Genomic DNA, 21,359 nt, shown 5'->3' with positions numbered 1-21,359 from the left:
ATCAAATCCAATACCAACCTCTAGGAACACCCTTTGTGACAAGCTACCCATGAGCCAGTAAAAGCATATTAGTCTTACCCTAAAAGTTCAAGCCATAACGTTTCTGTAAGATTTTGAAAAGCATAGTTTATGTAAGCAGCTTGGTAAATCAGATTATTTCAACTGTCGCCAGTATCAGTAGGTATTATCCCTCTGATTTCTACATTTTTTCCCTGCAATTATGGACCAGATGTGTCTTCAGAAACTGTCACATTGCAGCTAGGAAGGTCCTAATGAGTTGTACATGGAGAAATGCTGAATCTGCATGAGGAAAAGAGCTATTAAGAATGGTCATTCAGCTGTTAGGAAAGGCTGTTCAACAGTTTTCTATTGTGAGAAACATATCATCTTCTGTATGAAAAGCAAAAAAGAGGTAAAGTTGCCTGTTTTCTGGAGAACATGACTGGCCTAAAGATTTTGAGACAGCTTTTCACTATGGATACTCTGTTCCAGAATTTAATTGTTGCTCTTTTATTACTTTTTTATAGCAATGAATGTGAATCTGTGACTGGCATTCCTGCATTGTGATAGTCTGCAAATAGAAACCAAAAAGAAGTCTGGTCTCAAAAAGCGCTACTTAAAATCTAAGTATAGGAAAATAAATACATAAAGCAAAATAAGTCAGGAATTATAAAAAGTGAAAAAGTAAATTATACACACATACTTTTCCTCAGGCAGACTGTTGAAGACGCATGACTAGAGTGACCCAAAGAGAGGTCTGCATAAGAGAACAGTGTTCAGAATACCAAAAGTGATAACGATGGCCTGCTTAGTAATAAAGACAGGAAGGAAAGGAAACTATTTGCAAAAGGTAAACAGTATTAACTCAATGCAGCAACTTTAGCGAATGTCTCATAATCTACTTTTATCAGATGCAAACAAAAGGAACAAGTTGCCTCCGTGTAATAAACTTAAAGCAAAGCAACAGTACTCTTCAGTCATGCAAAGTACCCTTTCTTCAATGCAGGGACATTTCCACTCTCTTCCTGATTAGTGATATTTCTTTGTTCTAGTCAAATCTTAGGCTCATTCCTGTCTAGATCTTTCCATTGCTTTGGAGTCAGTTGCTCTTTCTGGTATTTAAAAGGCCTCTATGCCTATTACAGACCAAACTGACAAGAAAACCATCTTTAAGACAATGGGGAAAACAACAGCTCTTTCTCTAGACTATTTTCAAGCTACTTCTCTAGCTCTTCACGCTGCTTTGCTAGTTATACAGTACAAGAATTATGAGATGCATAAGATGGGTAAGAAACTCCATATTGAAATGGAGACAATAATGACATGTAATGTTGACATGAGAGATATGATAATAGATGAAAGCTATTAATGGAACTTCTTAAGAAGTGGTTTTAGGGCTAACCTTAATTAATATTTTCATTAGTGACCTTGACCAAAAAAAATTAGGATTGTATAATGAAATTTCTAGTTGACATAATGTTTGGAGTTGTTATTAAAACAGATGAAGATCATAGTGTCACACAGATGGAAGTGGAAGCCCTTGAGAACTGGTGTAATAGAAATGGAATTAAATCTAATAGTACAAAGTACAAGATAATGCACTTAAAACTAATGACAAGAAATTCTGTTATTAACATAGAGCTCATCGACTGGAAAAGGTAGTTGCTGTGGCAGTTAATCAAAGGATAACTATGAGATGCCAGTGTGATGTGGCCATGAGAGACTAAATGTAATGCTAGATCTACCAGACAGACTGTATCATGTGAAAAAGGATAATACTCATTGTATTTCTCATCACTGATAATGTGGATTTAGTAAACCTGAATGGATTTCTCTTTCAGCAGCTTTTCCAGTCACAGCTTGAATGTACAGAAACTTATAGGGTTTCCAACACTGACTTTTGTCAAGGAGTTCTATAAATCCACTACGTGCTGCACGAATACGTAACTACTTTTGTTTGTTCCAAACTTCTCACTTACTAGATTTTTTTAATGCCCTGTACTTTTACTGAAGGAGACAGTGGAAAATCTGTCCTTATTCATGCTCTCCATGAAGTCATGATTTTATAGATCTTTATTTTATTCCTCCTTAGTCATCATGTTCCTGGTTTATTCTTTTTTTGTGAAAGCCATTCCATAACCTCAGTCATTATCCTCCTCTGAACCTTTTCTAATTCTACCATATCTTTTTTGAGATGGCAGATCAGAGTAGGCATACTATTTAAGATGTGGCTTCTAACTACTGAATTAAGGATAATGTAATGCACAACAGCCTTTCAATAGGCAAGGGAGAAATAAACAATTTGTAATCAGTTTTTTACAGACTTTGTATATAAAACAGAGGAATATTAGAGGAATAATAGATGAATAGATTTGATAATGAAGAGCCTTTTAGTCCTTATAGTTTCTTTATTCGTGAACAGAAATGAATATTCGTGAATAGGAAGAAGTCAAATTAACACAAACATATTTTCTAGAAAATTTGCAACGGTGCAGTAGAAAAAGGTTCATAGCAAATTTACTAACATGAGTTGGGAAGAAGAAAATGTTTAGTTTCAGGTAAGATGCAGTTTGGGATTGCATGATGATAGTCTGCAAGAAATAATGAAGATATTGTATCTCATGTAATCAAGATAATGTATTCTTTATCAATGATTTAAGTTAAAATTTAATAGAACAGTGACTCCTAATATTTTACAGAAAATAGTTTTAAAGGATGTGTGAAGGTCCTGTGTGTGGAAAAATATGCAAAAAGAACATAGATGCTTTTCTAGTGGCCTCAAATGAGCAGTGACTCATAGACTTTCCTGAAATGCAAAAAAAAATTAAAGACAAGTGAAAGTACTTATACTAGTGGCACAGAACAAATTGTTCCTCTGCAGAACAGTAAGTGTAGATTTATTTACATTGGTTAGAAATGCTTTTCTTGGAGTATTACTCTCAACTGCTGCAGATGTGTTTACTAAGCGAAGTTACAGCTATGCATATCAAATCTATTTTCACTAGACATGGTCTATCTGTGACAGCAATGTGCAACAATAGGTCACAGTTTAGTAGTCCTAGTTTAAGCAATTTGTAGTATAGTGTAGGCATATCACTAGTGGACCCCTGTACCTCAGTCAGTGGAAAATGATGTGAAAATAGTTCGGAGGAAAAAAACGCCAAGTCAGATTTAGATCTGTAGTTAGCACAGTCCAATTAAAGAATAGCACAAATGAAGCAAAGGATGTTACATGATTGCATTCTGTTTACCAGAAAGCTGAATGTCTGTACTGCTGGAAACTAGCGTAAGGGTCACTGAAGACATAGAGACAAATGGAACAATACAAAATACTGGATATGATTTATGATCCTTGAAGCTCTCACCTTTTTTTGAAAATGACACTTTCCATGTTATAAAAGGTAGCAAGTCATAAAGGCATTTTTGAAAAAAGAGATAAGCAGAGAATTATAGGAAGTTCTTATCCCAGATGCATGGCTGTAAAAATTGAAAAAAAGGCAAGAGTTTCTCAGGGAAGAATCAGTTGTCAAGGACATTTGAGATTAGTTTAGCTCTCTTAGTCTCTTTTAGTATTTCAGATTAGCTTTGTTAATTAGCTTAAGCAATAGATTTCTTATAAGTACTTGAAATTCTATTATCTTAGTGCCAATTGTTAGTTGCTGTTACTACTATGTTTGGCTTAGAAAAAAGTTCCAGCATGAGCATTTTGGAATTGGACTGTCATTCGGGCAGTCAGGCTACGCAATATGCTGACCAGCAATAACTCAGATAAGGAACTAAGCAGAGCTTAATCAAGTTTCTTCCTCCAGGGCAACACAGGCAGAGAGGAGAGGTCTGAGAGAAGACCTTCCTTCATTTCTTCCAGTGCTTCAGCCATCAGTACTGAAGGGCTGAAAGTCATATGAAAGCCAGATCCTTAGCATTTGAGGAAAGGATATGGTGAAGGAGATTAGGTAATGGCCAGAGAAAGACAATGGAAAGTGAGGACAGTTATATTAGATGGAAACCAAGTCAAATGACTTCTATAAAGAAACAAATAGAAAATATTTCTCAAGGAGAAATGCTTAATTCTCCAAGAACTTCTACTACATAAAATGAATATGTTCTTGATGTGTTATTCTTGCTTAAAAATGCTGCGGTAGTGGAGATAGCTACTTCGAAATATAAGCGGGTTTTATGGGACAATCTGACAAAACCTGTACATCATTGCCAAAGTGTACTTTCAAAGAAGTGAAGTACAGCATGTAAAGAAGAAAGCAAACTATAATTTGAGAGATCAATGTTATTCTTCTTTCTCATCTGTTTCTATTTTGAGCCATATAAATTAGTCTTTTTCTAAAAATATATTAGCACTGAACTATGTTTTTTTTGGTTTTGTTTGGTTTTGGTTTTTTAAGGTAAGAGGACCCCCACTTGCTGGAGCATTTAAAGAAAGACCAACAAAGCCCACAGCATTTCGCAAGTTTTATGAGCGAGGAGACTTCCCAATTGCCCTTGAGCATGATACTAAAGGAAACAAAATCGCCTGGAAGGTAAGTCATGGCACAGCTGTGACAGCCAGCTGAGCTTATTGAAGTGACGTCTCTCATTGTCAAACAAAGTTGTCTTGTAAGTAAATAAACTGAAATAATTTCTTAGCAAATGCAAGATGGGGGGGAAGCTGTTAGAGAAAGGCCCCCTGAGTCAGCTGTCTACCTTAGCTAACAATTAAATTATATGCTGCAAAAAGGAAGATGACAGAGTTGCTTTGCCTTAGAGAATTGTCTCCTGCCCAATTCATCTCTATTTTTATGAGGCCCTGGCAATGCAGACTGTTTCAGGCAGTCCATCAAATGATGGAAGTGGCTGGATACCGTGAGCAGCAGCCATTTATCTCCCCCAGATTTCACCTTCCTGCAGGACACTTCCAAATAGAAGCTTTAATTACCTAAATGGATAGGTCAAGACTGCCTGTTCCCTGAAAATGCAGAGCAGAATACAAACGAAGGCAGATTCTCATTCCACAGCTGTACTCTAAGTCTACAGCATATGTCAGACAGCGTAATCGCTGTCATACGTGGCCCTGTTAGAGGCTGACCTCCACTGCTGAAACCATTACAGCTCCGACATTTCTCTGACAAAAGGTTAATTGGCTTCAAAATAAATGTATTGCCTAATGACTCCATTCTAATGTGGCTGTGTTTCTCTCTAAAAGGCTTGGTGATGTTATTTGTAAAACTTGCCAATCTTCTAAGTAACTACTGCAGACTTTTAAATTTAATTTGAAAAATGAATGCTGATCTTTAACCCGCTCCTACTATTTAATTATTTTGGTTATCATGAATTACTTTATTGTTTTGTGTTATTTATTGGACTAGAATAAGATTTTGCTGGAAGCAGTGATAGTTACAGAAAATGAACATGATATGCATGAGCAAAATGTCAGACTTGTAGAATGTTTTAAGTTGTTCACCTCAAGAACATGATACGAATTTTAAATGCATAGCTATGTTAATTCAACACAAAAAGGAGGGATTTTGCAATCGTATAGCCAATTCTACTCCTAATGAAGCCAATAGGATTAGACCTATATTGTGGTAAGTGGTACTATGTAATTTGCTAGTAACTAGATTTTAAGGTAGCTTTTTTGCTTATTGAAGTATAGAAGAGAGATTTGTGCTACTACTTTGTTGCCCATAACAGTGTTGAATCAGCACAAGGAACAATTAATAGTTCTTGCAGCAAAGGAGATCTCTGTCCAACAAGACTTTACCCATGATCAGAATGATATTCCAGTGCAACTGGTCTTTAGGCAACCCTAGAAATGCCCTTTCTGGACTAAAACTCACAGGCTTACAACATAAGTCTGCACTCTAATCTTTCATCACCAGGTAAAACCCAAAGGTGATTTGCAAGCAACTGCAAAAATCTGCAGAGTTTAGTTTTTATCCTGAGGTATTATAACTTCTCATTCTCAAAATGAGACTGAGGTACAGATAATTTACCTCATTTTAATTGCATTTTGATGCATATACCTCTATGCATATAGGGAGTTGGACTCGATGATCCTTATGGGTCCCTTCCAACTTGAGATATTCTATAATTCTATGACATCTTGCTAACTTGCTACCTACAAGTCTTCCAACCACAGCTGAATGTCTAGAGTAAGTGTTTGCTCCCTGTCTCTGACAGTTTGCATTGTTGAAAACATGCTATCTTAAGACAGTCACAATAGCAGGGTCTCTAGTCAAAGATCCAGCATGTATTTTTTCTTAACACAATTTGCAATCTTATAGACCTAATGTCTCCCTAGTGTCCACCTACCGCAGTAAAACAGCATGTAGCTAGTGCGATGTAGGACTGAGATGTCATGCAACAGCTGCTTTTGCAGTTAATCTTTTCTTTTAAAACAAATTATCACTACTTCAGCATGCATACAAGAAAGCAGCACCGTCGCAGACTGTTCCATTCTTACATTAGTGCATGGCAGGGTCCAACCTTGTTCCCTTATTCCATGCTACTTGGTTTAGTCACAAATCAATCCAGGCTGAGTTCTGTGGCAGGCACTCAAGAAAACAGTACTGAGGTAGTAGAATTACTTGAGGCTGTTGTTTAATTTGGCATGCAACCATCATTGATTATTGTGCAGTTTAAGGAGATGAAGCAGGCAAATAGGAGTTTTCTAGTTCAAACTTTACATTAGATAGATAGCTTCTAAAGTCTTAGAGGCTGCCCACTGCTGCAAAAGGGTGAGAATGTTGTTCATCATTAGCTAATATTTAAAGGTGCAGAAAAAGTAAGGTCTGTAGTTTTCACTGGTTTAAGGACTTGCGAATAGTCAAAATATCCAACATACATCTAATGGCTAATTTTCATCAGTACATCATATTTATTTGTAAATCTGATTAAATAAGTAATTTTCTTAGAAATATGTTTTACTCAGTAGTGCTTAAATTCATGAAAATGAAAGAAATGCTGTAATAATGAAATGTGTCTAGGCAAAATGTTCTATAAAATCTTGGCTGAACTATATTTATTTGTATGAATCATGATTCTAGTGGAAGGATAAAAAGAAGAAATAAATGGTAACAGTGATATTTTAATCCTGCTATAATTGCATGATAACAATGTTTTATTGTGAAAGGGTTTTTTTGCTCTGTTTAGATGTAATGTATATCATGATTCATTTCACTCTTGTTAGTTTGTCTACCAAGTGGTGCATGAGAGAAAATACAGGGAGGATCTCAGAAATAATGATTTGTTCTGACAAAGGAAAATACCACAGGATTTTGTTCTTTCCTGCAGAATACACAGTTGGTTTTTGGTTTTTTTCTTTCTTAGGTTTTTATAATTACTGAAACAAAACAGGATAATTGTAACTGCCAGATACTAAATATTTTTTTGAAAACACTTTGAACTCTTGTTCACTGTATTGTAATTCTGTGGACTGAATACAGTCATTTTCGGCTAGAACAGAAGAAACCAAAATGTTTTAATATCCATGAATTGTGTTAATATGTACCAAAAATATGCACAAATGACCCTTGATTTTTTAAGAGTTCTGCATATCCCTAGTTTTAAGCCCATGATTATTTTCCTGTAAGGGCTGGCTACATATAACTATGGTTGTAGACCTAGATAAGATATAAATTTAAAGTTCAGGAACTATTCAGAACTATTTCTGAATAACTGCATGTGTTGAACCTTTAATTCTGAAATAATAGTACTTCATCGTTGTTGTTTTTTAGCTTAATTATTTCCAAAATGCACTAAATTTAGAAAGAGGCATTCTTACTCCAGATTAATCCCAAGCATAGACAACATTAAACTGTGCAGATAAACCATGATGTTTACCTTGATGCCTTCTCTTTGAGGCATCTCTTTGAATACTCCTGTAATATTGGCATTCTGGTTGGTAAGTTTTACTATTATTGCAAGTTCAAATAAACCTGTTTCAACCTAATGGAAGAAAACAGATGACCAGATAAAATATGTTTACAACATATAAATCATTATATACAAGAACAGGAAATTGAACCTGGTTTTAAAGAATACCATCCAGAGGAAAAAAAAAAAGAATTTAAAAAGCTCTGATAATACCAAACTAAAATTATGTGGTGTTAGAGGCTGTAATCATGTTTATTTCTAAAAGAAGATGACATGACTGTCTTGGTGTTCCTAATCTTTGTTTTCAAAACTGGAGAAAACGTGGCCTTTTGTCATTTTCAAAAGGTGAATATAGAGAATGACTTTTTAATTATGTCTGTGAAAAGAAACCCACCATCTGTGTAACTCACTACACAAATTGCTGGTTTTGATTACAATTAAAGTGAAAGAATCCATACAAAATGAATTCAAGACTTTTCATCCCCATTCAGGAGATCTACTAGCAGTCAGTGAATTCTTGCTAAATGGCATACACTCAATGTAATATTTTAATATCTAATTTCAATCCTTTGATTGTTTTCATGCTCTCTCAGTGGTCATTAAATAAAACTGTATAGATATCAGTGCCTTAAAATTTCTGCAAATATATAATACTCACGCTTTTTGATAAAGCAATAGCTTTTGAGATCTAGAAATAAACAACTTCTTTGGTTGAATTATTCAACAAATGTTCAAGGGTCTTTCCAAATTTGAAGCATTTGGTTTTGTCCACTAACAGAGAACGAATAATAATGGTATAGTTTGAAAATGTGTTTCTGATGTGTATAAAACATGAAAGTTTGGAACATAAATTGTTGTTAATTTAGAGTTAGAAAATAGTAGAAAGTGATCTTTTTAGAAAAAGAATGTTTTAAAATATTTATAAGCCCTTTGACTACTTATGTGGGATCCTGCAGTTCTCTTTTAGCCTATGTATATCACAATTTTATTTCAAAATGGAGTAATATGTTCTTTTGCACAATCTCACACCAAGCTATGAATAATAAAAGCTCATAGTCCAGGTCTGAAAAGGACTTCCATTTTTAAATATACATTGCTGAATTAAAAAAGGTCAGAATGCAATTAAACCTTTGACTAAGAAAGCTGATAAAACTGAGAAAGTATTTCTGAATTATTAAGAATGTGTTTGAAATGCAGTCTCTCTGTAGCGTACAGAAAGTCATCAGAACGTTTGAAAAATTATTTTTTTAGGGAGTGGGGTTAATTATGAAAGTCATTATGCAGGAGGAAAAAAAGCTTCTATTCTTCAAAAGAATTTTAGCAATTTCAAAGAAATTAAATTCAAAAACTCAGACTTCTCAAGCAAAATGTCAAAATGAGCATGACTTCCCTCTTTTGGGGTTTGTTTTTTTTCCAGAATAGCTATGTTCACTAAGGATGTGACTTTTACCATTTTAATTTCACTTCATCCTCTCTTTCCTACTTAGCTTGTTTTTTTCAGGGGCCAGTATAAGCTATGGTAGTGAAATTACTTCTTGGTGATAGAAACTAGATGCAGTGGTAAAAGAAAGCGTTTTGCCCTTAACATCATGAATTTGAATTGTACATGCACTTTTTCCTTGTGCAGAGTATTGAAGGTTGCTTTTGGTAATAGGGACTACAAATAATTTGAACATGCCACAGAACTGCAATTTTTATTAGCATCTCTCATTCTTCATTTGGTTTTATGAGCATGCTGTATATTAGTTTATATAAAATTCTGAGCTGCTATGATTAAGCAGGTACCTATAACCAGCAGCAAGAAAAATCTTTTTTTGTTTTTTGTTTTGGTTTGTTTTTTTTTTTTTATTTTTGGTGTTGGGCTTTGTTTTGGGGTTTTCTCAATAAAATGGCTGGGTTTTAAATTTTGTTTTCTTTTCCTGGAAGTGCAACCTTTTTGCTTGTTAGAGGGATAAGTTTTAAGTGAGAGAAAATATTTTTTTTTTATCAACTGATATGGTTGGAAGAGAGACAAGTTTTTAGTTGCAGAGCTCTCAATTAATGTCTCTCAGTATTTTTCATTTTTGTGGCATTGTCTTGCCATTAAACCACAAGAATAAACACTGTATGTTATTCCCTATGTAGTATTAAGTAAACATAGGTAACACTTCCCAAAGCTCAAATGCCAAAACAAATTAAAAATAGTTGGAGAGAGCTCATTTACCCTACAGAATGACCCCATTATTATACTAATGTCTTGCAATTTATAGAGGTGAGATGTCATTCTAGAAGTTGAGGGGTTTTAATAGCTTATTGCCATCAGAATGGGAAGGTCCAGCTTTCCTTCACCTCTTCTGCTATTTCTAAGGTATACTTGGCACTGGCACTGATGCTTATCAGAGCCCTCTGTGAGTAAAGTTATCTCACTAACTCTGGGAAAAAAGGTGGATGTGTTTTTTCTCGATTAGCAACATGTTCACAGTCCTGTGAACTTTGATTACAAAAGGATCCATGGGTGCTAAAGCTGTGTGCTGGTGAAGAAGAGAGAAACAGTAGTGAAGTACAGTGAAGAATGAGAGAGGGTTGAAGGAGCTCAAAACTTCTTTTCTTTTGACAGCAATGAACTGGTAGATTAGTTTAGCTGCTCATGGAATTGCAGCCTCAGTTATCTGAAAGCAAAAAGAACAGGCTGCCTATGAAAAATAGTATTTTTCTTTCGGATTTATTTTCATACATAGAGGGTTTTTTTCTGCTTCCATTCTTTGTTAAACTAGGTTTAATATCTTCTTGATAAAAGATGTTGAGAGGACACTGTCATCTTAAAGAAAACTTGTAAATCCCCCATAAGTGTTATCATGCAGAATGAAAGCTTTTTGCAAGATTATATACAAAGAGGAGCGGCCATGTATCATGCTTAGGCACAGTGGGTACCACACAGAGTGGTGTTCGTTTCTATTTTATTTAATGTCTTCATTAATGATTTAAGAAATAGATCAGAGTTTTCTTCTGCAATAGACTTCTGTTTATCTTCCCCAGAGGGCTCCTTTTTTTTAATCATTTCAGTGATCCTTTTTAAGCCTGTCTCTGATACAATTGTGTTGGTATAACAGAAAATTTCAATGTGGATTCAAGAGAAGGCAACTGAAAGCAAGAACTTCTTAAGACAGAAATAATACGTAATAATTTAGAGAGATTAGAAATATGAGTTGAGGTAAAGAAATAAAGTCTTGGAGAAACAAATTTTAAATGCTGCCTCTGGGATAAAAAAAACAATTATATTAACAGATTTAGTGTAAAGGAATAGTTTGGAAAATAAGTTTATTTTTTAAAGGACAGTAAAAACCTCCATTTTCTGTGGAGATAGTCATACAGACAACTTGAGATGTGGTATGGTAGTAAGAAAGAATTACTCAGTTTTAAACTAAAAATGTAGCAATAGCTCTGTTGCATCATCTTAAATCAGAAATTATTAGTAATCTGTATACTATGGCTTACTGAAGCATGCATAAGCATGCATAAACAGTTGTGTACAGACAAATGCCATTCATTATTCTTTGTGACTGTGATACTAGTGCTCAACTAATGGCTATCAAAAGGGCTGACTTCGCTGATGTGCATGTGGCTTTTTCTTAGAGATTGTTAAAAATCACAGTCACAAGTCTGTCCTAGTTTCCTTTTTTAAACGCATAATACTAAAAAATAGCCATGTCTTAATGACTATGACCTGATCTTCATTTAAACGAAAATTCCTTTAAATCTCTTAAGAAATATTGTGTATGTGCTACACTTATACCTACTTTATGACCTGAAATCATACCAAAGAGCTAGAAAATAAATGCAATATCTTTTCTAGCAAATAAAACAAGAAAATTCCTGTTGACGCCATTAGAATGGGATCCTTATTGCCATGGATAAATATTATCCATTATCTTGTCCCTTTTTCTCCGTATGATATTATAAATTTTCCTACTGATCTATTAGGTTTTTAGTCCTTGATAGTGCTCACAGGAATCCATTTCTGATCAGCTATAAATTATAATGTCCTTAGTTATGAAAGTTATAGAAGTTATGATCATCCTTTTGATAACAGAAGACTTAAATCTCTCTCTTACATGTATGAAGTGTTAGTTTGTATCTAATTACATTTACATTTAATAATGTGTTAATTTTATGTTTCTATCCAATAGGTATGTAGTTGTTTTTGTCTTCAAAAGTCACTATTTATATTGATTCTAGCATTTTATGTGAGTTAGCTACGATTAACCATCTTTCGTTTACAGAGTAAAACAGGGTACCAAGCTGATGTCCGTCAATTAAGGCAACATTTTTAAAGTTGTTGAGTAACTCTGGGTGCTTCTGGTTTCCATTCCATGATATATATAGTCACAGAAAGTGTTGGAACAATAGGTTTCTCAAGTTTGAAACTTCTACATTGATTTGATCCCACTAATAAGTAACATTAATACCAAATACAGTTAGTCTGTTCAGATCTTGCTTTTCAAAACCCGTATACTAGGATTAACTTTCAATTGAAAAACACTTCTTCATAACAGTGCATCAATTAACTGCATGCTTAAAAGAGTCATTAAAAATTTAGATAGCCAATGGCTCTGTAATATGCATTTTTCTGATGGCTCACTACTTCTTAATACTAATCTACAAATCATTCATGACTTTAGTCTTTTCTGTTAAGTTCTTTTTCACATCTGAAAAAGAGATGTCTTTGCAGGTCTTAAAAGAAATTTGTGATGTTAGAGATTACAAAAGAGTCCTATCAAAATGCTATTTCAAAATAATGTAGCAAAACACTGTGTTTTTACGAAACCCCCAAAAATTCAAAGTAGCTATTTCAATACTTATCAACATTCTCATTGGTTGTTTTTAGTTTGTACATTTAAAATAATATTTCTGGTGAAACACTGAATTATGTCACATTATGTATTAGAGATTACTCAATGCAATCTCTTCTTTCTTACTACTTGTGGCTCACAAGAACATAATTCTTTCTAGAGTTAGGTTTTTTACAGTCTTCTGGTCTTTTCCATTTATTTCATATTTATAATTTAAGAATCTAATGAAATGTCTCTTTTCTCCATTCTCAGATAAAGTACCATATTTATTAAAAATATGACATGTGCGTTTGCTTAACAGCTGAATAATATGTTTCCCTTAAAAAGTAAAGAATGTTTTCCTGGAAATGACTGAGATCTCCTTTCTTTTAACAACATCAGTGCTGAATCTGGGGATGAGTGTTCTGCTGGAGTCTAAAACAGGCCTTGCAAAGAGTAGTGACAGTTTACCTGATTCCTGTAGTACAGAGGTGCCGTATTTCAATTATTAATTCCTCCGTGGCTAATTAATAGTCGCAGCTTATCCCAGGATTCTAGAAAACAGTAATATTGTGGCAGTTAATTTACTGTTCCTTTTTCCCTGCATACACAATTAAAGCCATTCCTTTATTTGATGTAAATTGCCATCTCTTGAAAGCGTATGGAATGAAAACCCAGCCATGTATCAGAAATAACTTTAATTTAAATTTGCTAAATGACCTCTGAAAGCTAGATGAAAGATTTTCTGCTGAATGGGCTGGTGCTCCCTGCCTGTATAATTTATGTGAGAAATTAGTGCGAATGGTTCACTTTTATGGAGCAGTGCTGCTTGTAGTAAGCCTGCAGAAACAATTTTCCCCCAAGCCTCCATCTGTTCTTCAAACCAGGGCATATGCCATCTCATCGAGCTTGAAAGTCAACTGATTTATAACTCCTGAAAAGTGCATAGATTGAAAAGAAAGGTCGACTGCTACTATGTGACAATGATTTGCTAGGCACTTGGATAAAGACAATTCATGTTACTATGGACCCTAGAGGACACAAGTGATGTTGTAAGCTTCAGAAATTGGTAGATTGACATATAGGACAAAACCAAATTGTTCCTCCTCCTTCAGTTAAACAGCTACCTTTCTTCTTAAAGATGGAAACTTTTTAGAACATAAGTAGGCAATACAGCCAAGACATCTTGTTATACTGTTTTTCCAGCAGAACAGGCTTTTCCTAGCTGCCAAGGTTGCCATCTAGAAGTGCCAGGACTTGTTCCACTTTAATCTTTAAGCTGCAAGCAGAATCATCTGTCTTTAAAAGTGCTTCTTGTTGTTTGTCAGAAAGTTTTGTTCAGTGCCACAAACACAGCATTGATGAATTTTCTGTATCTACTCTGAAGGTGATTTCTGAGCCCTATCCCAATTAATGGATGACTTGTTCTCTGTCCATTAGTTGTCAGCCTTCCTCCTTTTACCCAAATATTGCAGAGTTCTCTGGCAAGTGACAAAACAAATGGAATTGACAACATAAAAATCAATGTGTGTTTGATGTTTTCATTTCTGGTAGTCAGATACTGTGACCATTCTACTTTGAGGCTCAGAGACTGAATTATTTCTTCAACTATTTTGTCTTATCAAGTCTGAATTTTTTTTATAATTTCAGGTAAAAAATGGCATATAGTTAAGTGCATTTTTAATTTAAGAAAGGTAATGTAGAAATGATGCAAGTAGAGTCTTTTAACGTGAAAATTTGGGGGCAGATTTTACCTTGAAAAACACAGAGGTATAGTATAAAAAGTACATGTGAATAGCAGGAAGAATAATCCTCTACGTGTATGAGTTTATTGCTTGTTGAGGTATCATCTGTAGCATCTGTAAGAAAAAAAATGGCTTTGTAGCTTTCCACAATCATCTAATGTTATGTAGCCATGGATATCCTGACCTAAGTCACATAGACGAGTATACTTTCTGAACATCATATAACTCAATAAAGAAAAGCAGAGCAGTGCAGATTACCTAGATTACTACTATGAATTATTTCTGTTGTATAAATGGAGTCTCAAACATTTAAGTCAGTACTTAGCATTCGTACTGGGTATTTGTATGTTGTATATGCTACTGACTGACTGAAGATGATGAAAATGTAGAGTTAATTAACTGTGACACTTAAATACAAATTGTAAACATATTTCACTGTGTTGAAGAGATGTCTTAAACAGTTATATTAGGCTTTATAAAATCATAAATTGTGTAAAGGAGAATGTGAGGTGTTTAAGAAAACTTCACACTGTATATCTCTAATAAAAATTAATAGAGAAAAGTTCACTATCACTGAAAAAATATATTCTAAAAACATATTCAACGAATGTCTCTACTTTAGAAATGTATTATAGTGGATGTCTGTTCTCATCAGGTTTGTGATAAACACTATGCATTTTGTTACCCTTTCGTTGTTTCATTTTGTTGTCCACTATATGTTAGGGATGTGCATGGGGCAAATTTATCTCCCTCAGTTCTGTTTCATTTCCTATACTGTTTCCAAAGCATAAATTAGTTCCTTGTCATTTCAGTGTCATTTTCTCGTCACCAGCCTCCATGAACCTTTTACATCAAATTCATGTTCACATCTACTATGCTGCAGAGTTCTGATCTGGGCTAGGCACTGCTCTCATTCCTCACATTGTTATTCTGCTAATTAATGGTATCTATTTGTATAGTATCTATCTTAATACCTAGTTTTATTGTCCTTTTACTTTCTTCCATGTTGGTTCTTTCATCTGTATCTCCTCTTGCTTATCTGTGAAGAGTTTGTCTTTATATGAAGTTCTGCATGAGGACAGCTCAGCAGGAACTGGTTTAAGCTTTATACTCAAATAAGGAATGCTTTTTACATGTTTTATTATGGTGTAAATGTGTCCTTACATAGAAATCATTCAGATTAAGATTCATAAACACTTCCTAAAACAGCAAGACCTAAGTTTTAACCTTTTTTTTTTTTTTTTCCAAATTTTCTTTTCCTTTGAAACTTGTTGACAACTCGGTTCCATAAGATAGCTATCAATGTGGCAGGAAAGAGCTCTGTTCCCACAGAGATTTAAGCATGCACTTAATGCCTTGTGATCAAACCCGCTGAAGCGATACTTTTGCTTATTCTATGTAGCAGTGGTGTTAGTGAGATGATATACCTACCTCTAAAAGGAGAAAAAGATATTTACGTTTGTTTGTTTTCAATCATAATCATGTAACTTTCTTAATAAGTGCTAGTTTCAAATTAATGTTATTGCATCTTTAAGACATTAATGGCCAAGACTTTTAAAAGTTCAACTCATTTAAATATGTCCGATAGAACTCTATTGAGGTGGTTGAATTGTGCTTTTTTACAAAAAATTTGAAGACTGAGTCTATATTTACATTTCAAATAGCAGTGTGGATGTCTGACAGTAGTAGTAGCGTGTGGTAGGTTATCAGGGCTAAAATAAATTATCTTAAATACTTAAATGAGATAGTTCCCCTTGGCTTTCAGCTTTTGCACATTAATGCTCGGGGAACAGGCAATTGTAGGGAATTATAAATACTCCAGGTTTTGTACTGAGTGACAGAGTCTGTGGGTTGCTAGCTTTCTCTCCTGTGACTTCCTTCAATATCACACCAAAAAGTGCACCTTACTTTGGTTTTAAAGGAATACCAGCTAAATAGTCTCTGTATAATGAAACAATCTAAGTGCTGTAGGACCTAGTGGAAGTCTATATTTATAATATCAGAGTCAAAACCCAGAAAAACCTACCTGGCACATTATACTTAAAAATAATTAATTTAAATCTTATGCATTGGAACTGATCTTCTTTGCTTTAAAATTAATATTATGTTCATATGTACAGGTAAATCCATGCCTTATTTAAAGAATTATTACAAAAAGTAGACAAATAATACCTCAGAAGATCCCAAATAATGATTTTTAAAGAGGTATGAATATTTAGATGAAAACTTCCTCAGGCTAGAATGAGGCTAAAAAGGGGTGTTGCTTCCAGTGTAGTCTAAACTTCAGTCTAAATATGTATCATCTCTTTAGGAACATGAGTTGTATTGTAATGTAGTGAATCTCACCTTATAATGAAGACTAAGTGCACTTAAGTACAGTTCTGCTCTGAAAAAGTAACACAATTAATGTTGGTGTGTTCTGTTCATATCCAAAGAAATTCTACTAGGGTCAGAAGCCAGTGGTCATACACTTAAGAAATCATAAATACCTATATGAGCCTGTACGGTAAGTGATGTTCCGACTCTGTGCTTCTTGTGTTGTCCTTTCAGACTCTCAAAAAGGCCAGTTCAGATGGGAGATGCCTGATTTGCCTTGCCATTTAATAATAGCACTGGAACCTTGCTGCTCTTATTATTCCTAGGTTGGTAGACTGGGGGTCCTGGATAAAGTCCGTGTCTGATGCAGAAACATTCCTTTTAAGACAGCCCGAGCCGGAGTGTCAGTTTCACACTTGAACTCAGGTGAATGTCAGTTTCCTTTGAGTTGCCGCTGACCTTGTGCTTCCACAATGTGAAGGACCATATGCATTATTAGCTGATCTTAATATGATTTTTTTGCTTTGATATATTCACCAATCAGTTCACGTGCTTGCTGAAAAAAAACCCCACATATTAACTAGGTGAAAACAGTGAAAACTGCCGTCCTTTTAAGTCTGTGCCAAAGTCCAACCTTCTGTTCTTGTGCAGCAGTTTGGGTGGAAACATGAGCAGCTATAAAGTGATACAAAATGGCGTAGTATACATAAGTTTAGGAATTTGGGTGTCACAGATATTAAGACTACTTTACTCTTTTCAGAGTTAAAGTAAACTTGCTTGTTTAAAATTCTCACCGTCATACAGTTCTCTGAGGTTGATTCAGTCTGAGCTCAAATAACAGTTGGCAATTTTGTGATTTAGCTGGAAATTTCTAGTTTAAGCTAAAGATGAGGAAAGCCACATCTCATTTTTTTCTTGTAGAATTAAACCTGTATTTTATTTCTTGTTTCTGCTATACTATTTTTCATTCCTTTTATGTCTTGATGCTTTTCTGAGAACGTGAGAAAAATAGCTGTTTAAAACTCTGCAGTAACATTACTGAATTTGCCCTATTCTTTCTTGACAAACTATAAGCAGTATATAGCCACAGTCATGACACTACAAACCCTTCCCAAAATGAGAAAATAATATTTTTTGTAGATAAAGATTATCCGATAAGGAAAAACTTTGATCTTTATTGAATTTATGCATGTATTTTTATTTATTTTTAAACTTGAACTTATTCAAATCATTCATTCACAAATTAAATCAGAAATGGATAGTAAAGTATTTGCAATGTGTTTATCATCAGCTGTGATAAACTTGGTATGTTATTTCTGTGAGATAATAAAAGGCCATAAAATTCAGTCCAGCTACAATAGAAGTCCTTATGCTATGCGTAAGTAGGAAAAGAAGAAGTGAATACAACTTCCTGTTCACATAGCTTTTTTCATCAGTCTGTCAGAGATCTCTTTGTCTCCAGACATTTCTGATTACAGACAACAAGGTAATATTTATACTTTCTTTTGTACAGAGTTGTAGATAATCAGGACAATGAAACCATTTGCTCTCAAGGGTGCGGAAAGACAAACTGTTATGGATTTACTACCTCAGAGGGTGATTTAAACTATCTGACTGACTTTGCATGAAGTTGATTTGGAATGCTCACATGATAGGATAGCATAGGATAGCATAGCATAGCATAGCATAGCATAGCATAGCATAGCATAGCATAGCATAGCATAGAATAGTTCAGATGGAAGGGATCTGCTATGATCATCTAGTCCAACTGCTTGACCACTTCTGATGCATTAGTTAGACACAGCTAGTAACCATCAGTACTAACAATCCCAGAAAGCAGGAACTTCAACCCTATACCTTTTCCCCAGGTAATTTTTTATTTATGCATTTAGGATCCTAGATCATTAATCTAGTTTTTTGAAACATTATAACCTAATATGGTGATATCATCTAATATGGTGACTATCAGGTTAGCACAATCCTCCAAAAAGTGGCTTAATTTTTAGATATGCAGCAGTTGTCGTCCAGAATTCCAGTTATTGGTTAGCGTGGGGTTATTTGATGAAAATTTAAAGGTAGCAAATACATGTTGGGACTGCTAGAATTGTGCTGTTCCTCTTAATCTTTTACTTTATCAAAGTTGTTTGCCAATAAACCTTAGAAAGTAAAAGTGAGTTCTCTCTAAGAGAGAAGTATGTTTTCTCTGCTTTAATAATTAATTCTGTACCCATGTATATTTCATTATAAAGTGGCAGCCTTTTACACAGCTGTTACTTCTGTAAGGAATTCAAAACTGCTCCCCTGTCCTTACGCAGGATAGGGGATGATGTGCACAAGAATATTAGAATGGTTTTTTTTGAAGTTTTTATTTTTAAAACATTAATATTTTCATATCAGCTAAGAAATCTCTTCACTTAAATGCACATTCTCACCTACAGATAATGAAAATGATGGCATAACACGATAAGCCTCTAAAATATTTTCTAGATAAAACTTACTGCCTTTTATTTCCAGAGGGATTTTTAAAAGTAATTATGTCTGATCTGATATGACCTTATGTGAAAGAGATTTGATTCAGGTCTTCCATGTCCTACCATACATATCAAATTTCACTAAACCAATAGAAGCTACCATGACCTACCTAGAAACTCCCAAGAAATATTGTGCAACTGTTTGGAATTCTTTGCAGTCATTCAGCAAAACACAGTGCCTCAGTCCTGTTCTTTGGTCGGTATTTGTTGCAGAATACTTTGAAATATTTGGCAAAGTTGTTAAATAGCCAGATTCTTTGTCCACAAATTCCCATTTAAGTCAATCTGTCTAAAACATAGATTTAGTGGCACAAATATTTTCTACTAAATATACTGACTTTTTACTCCTATTTATTTCTAACTTTAAACTGGGTGCGGGGGGGGGGGCAGTTCTCACAGAAATGTTTAACCTATTCTCCAATAAATGCTGCTTTTTTATGAAAAACCATGACAAAGGCATTTTAATGACCTTCTAAAGAACAACCTTCTAATTAAAGTGCAGCTTATAATATCAAATGTTTCTTAGTTGCCTACAACTTTATTGCTCTTCCAAGAATTCTAAGTTGTTCAAAACATTCATTCCTCCTTAGCAAAAAGTGTTATATCTATATCCTGTAAAATATTCATCTGAGTATTTATTATATTTTTTTAAAATTCCAACATTTTTGCTAAGTAGGGGTGTAATAACTATTGTTCTATAATTTCTGGAAGGTTATTACATTTCCTGTCCATCAGATCTTTGGCCCGGTTGTTGCTATTAATTACAGTGTGAATGTTTTCTAGCACATTAACCGCTCTGTACTCCTTTCAAACTCCCACCATCTGGTTTAGTTTGAGAGTTTATTCCAGAATCATCTTTTTTTTTTTTTTCCCACATCATTTACTGCTGTTGGTACTTAATTTTTATTGCTATAAACCAGAAAGTCTTTGGTTTTGTATCTTGCTTTTACATTATATTTTCAAAACTATAACAAAGATGGTATTTACTTTCTCAGCAAAGTCTTGCCTTTCTAAATGACGATCTGAGATCCCAGATTATTTTGAGTTTCCACAAATATTCTGTCCTGGCATTTTATTGTATTTCTCACTGTTTGTCTTTATACATTTATGTATTAGTTCTTCATTTGTTTTGGGGGGGGGAGGTCGACGGGTTTTTTTAACATGTGTTTTACTATAGTTTGTGCTTATTGACTCCAAGAGAGTTTGATTTTTGAAGTCCAAAATTTGACGGATTTCTTTTATGTTAAATTAAATGAAATGAGATGTTGAAGAATGACTGACTGGCTAGCAGCGCTTATACAGAAAAGGACCTGTGGGTCCTTATTGTGGACAGTAAAGTCGTCATGACTCAGCTGTGCATCCTTGTAGCAACAAAGGCTAACCACATATTACATGACATTAGCAATATAAAGTCAGGGAGCTGAGGGAAAGGATTTTTCACTTAGTAGTCATAAGGCTGTATTTGGAATTCTGTGTCTGGTTTTGAGCCCACAGAAATAGAAGACAGGTACCAACGTACTGGAGAGGGTCCAGCAGGGAGGCCACCAAGATGACCAAGGGGCTGCAGCACATGACATATGAAGAGACACTGAAGGAGCTGGGTTGGGTTAGCCTTGGCAAGAGAAAGATAAGGGGGATCTAACTGCAGTCTTCCAATGCCTGAAGGGGTGTTATGGAGGAGACAGAGCCAGACGCTTTTCAGTGGTGCACAACAAAAGGACAAGAGGCAGCAGTCACAATCTGCAATATGGGGAATTCCAGTTGGATAGCAGAAAAATAGTTATCCATGTTTTGGGCAGGGGATTGAGTGAGATGATCTCCAGAGATCTCTTCCAAAGTAAATTATTCTATGATTCTATGAAATTAGATGGATGAGCCTATTATTTTGTATTTCTGCATTACTTTTCTTTTGAAAATATCAAAACATACTACTGCTTAATGAGTAAGACTTCCCAATGCTTCTGAAACATAGATGTTTTACAGGTAAAGAAACTGAGGCACAGAAATAATGGTACAACTTCAAATGCTGCTAATGGGCTTAATTTGTTCCATTATATTGTTAACATTCCTTTAACTTAAAACCACATTTCTTC

General features: G+C 34.6%; 1 protein-coding gene across 3 annotated transcripts in view; it reads left to right on the top strand.

Moving 5' to 3' along the window:
• The window catches only part of PACRG (parkin coregulated), a 259,421-nt gene that overhangs the window by 62,161 nt on the left and 175,901 nt on the right, over positions 1-21,359 (top strand). For all 3 annotated transcript variants that reach the window (XM_087777117.1, XM_087777116.1, XM_087777118.1), the window contains exon 3: positions 4,398-4,532. In XM_087777117.1, the coding sequence (XP_087633243.1) occupies positions 4,398-4,532 (135 nt within the window). The remainder of the gene's footprint in view (positions 1-4,397; positions 4,533-21,359) is intronic.

Source organism: Nipponia nippon, unplaced genomic scaffold (assembly GCF_047370975.1).
Source record: "Nipponia nippon isolate SJK-2023a ecotype South Korea unplaced genomic scaffold, ASM4737097v1 scaffold_4, whole genome shotgun sequence".
In the NCBI taxonomy this organism is placed as follows: Eukaryota; Metazoa; Chordata; class Aves; order Pelecaniformes; family Threskiornithidae; genus Nipponia; species Nipponia nippon.
Note: the sequence above shows the minus strand (reverse complement) of the source record. Positions and strands in the feature narration are given on the sequence as shown.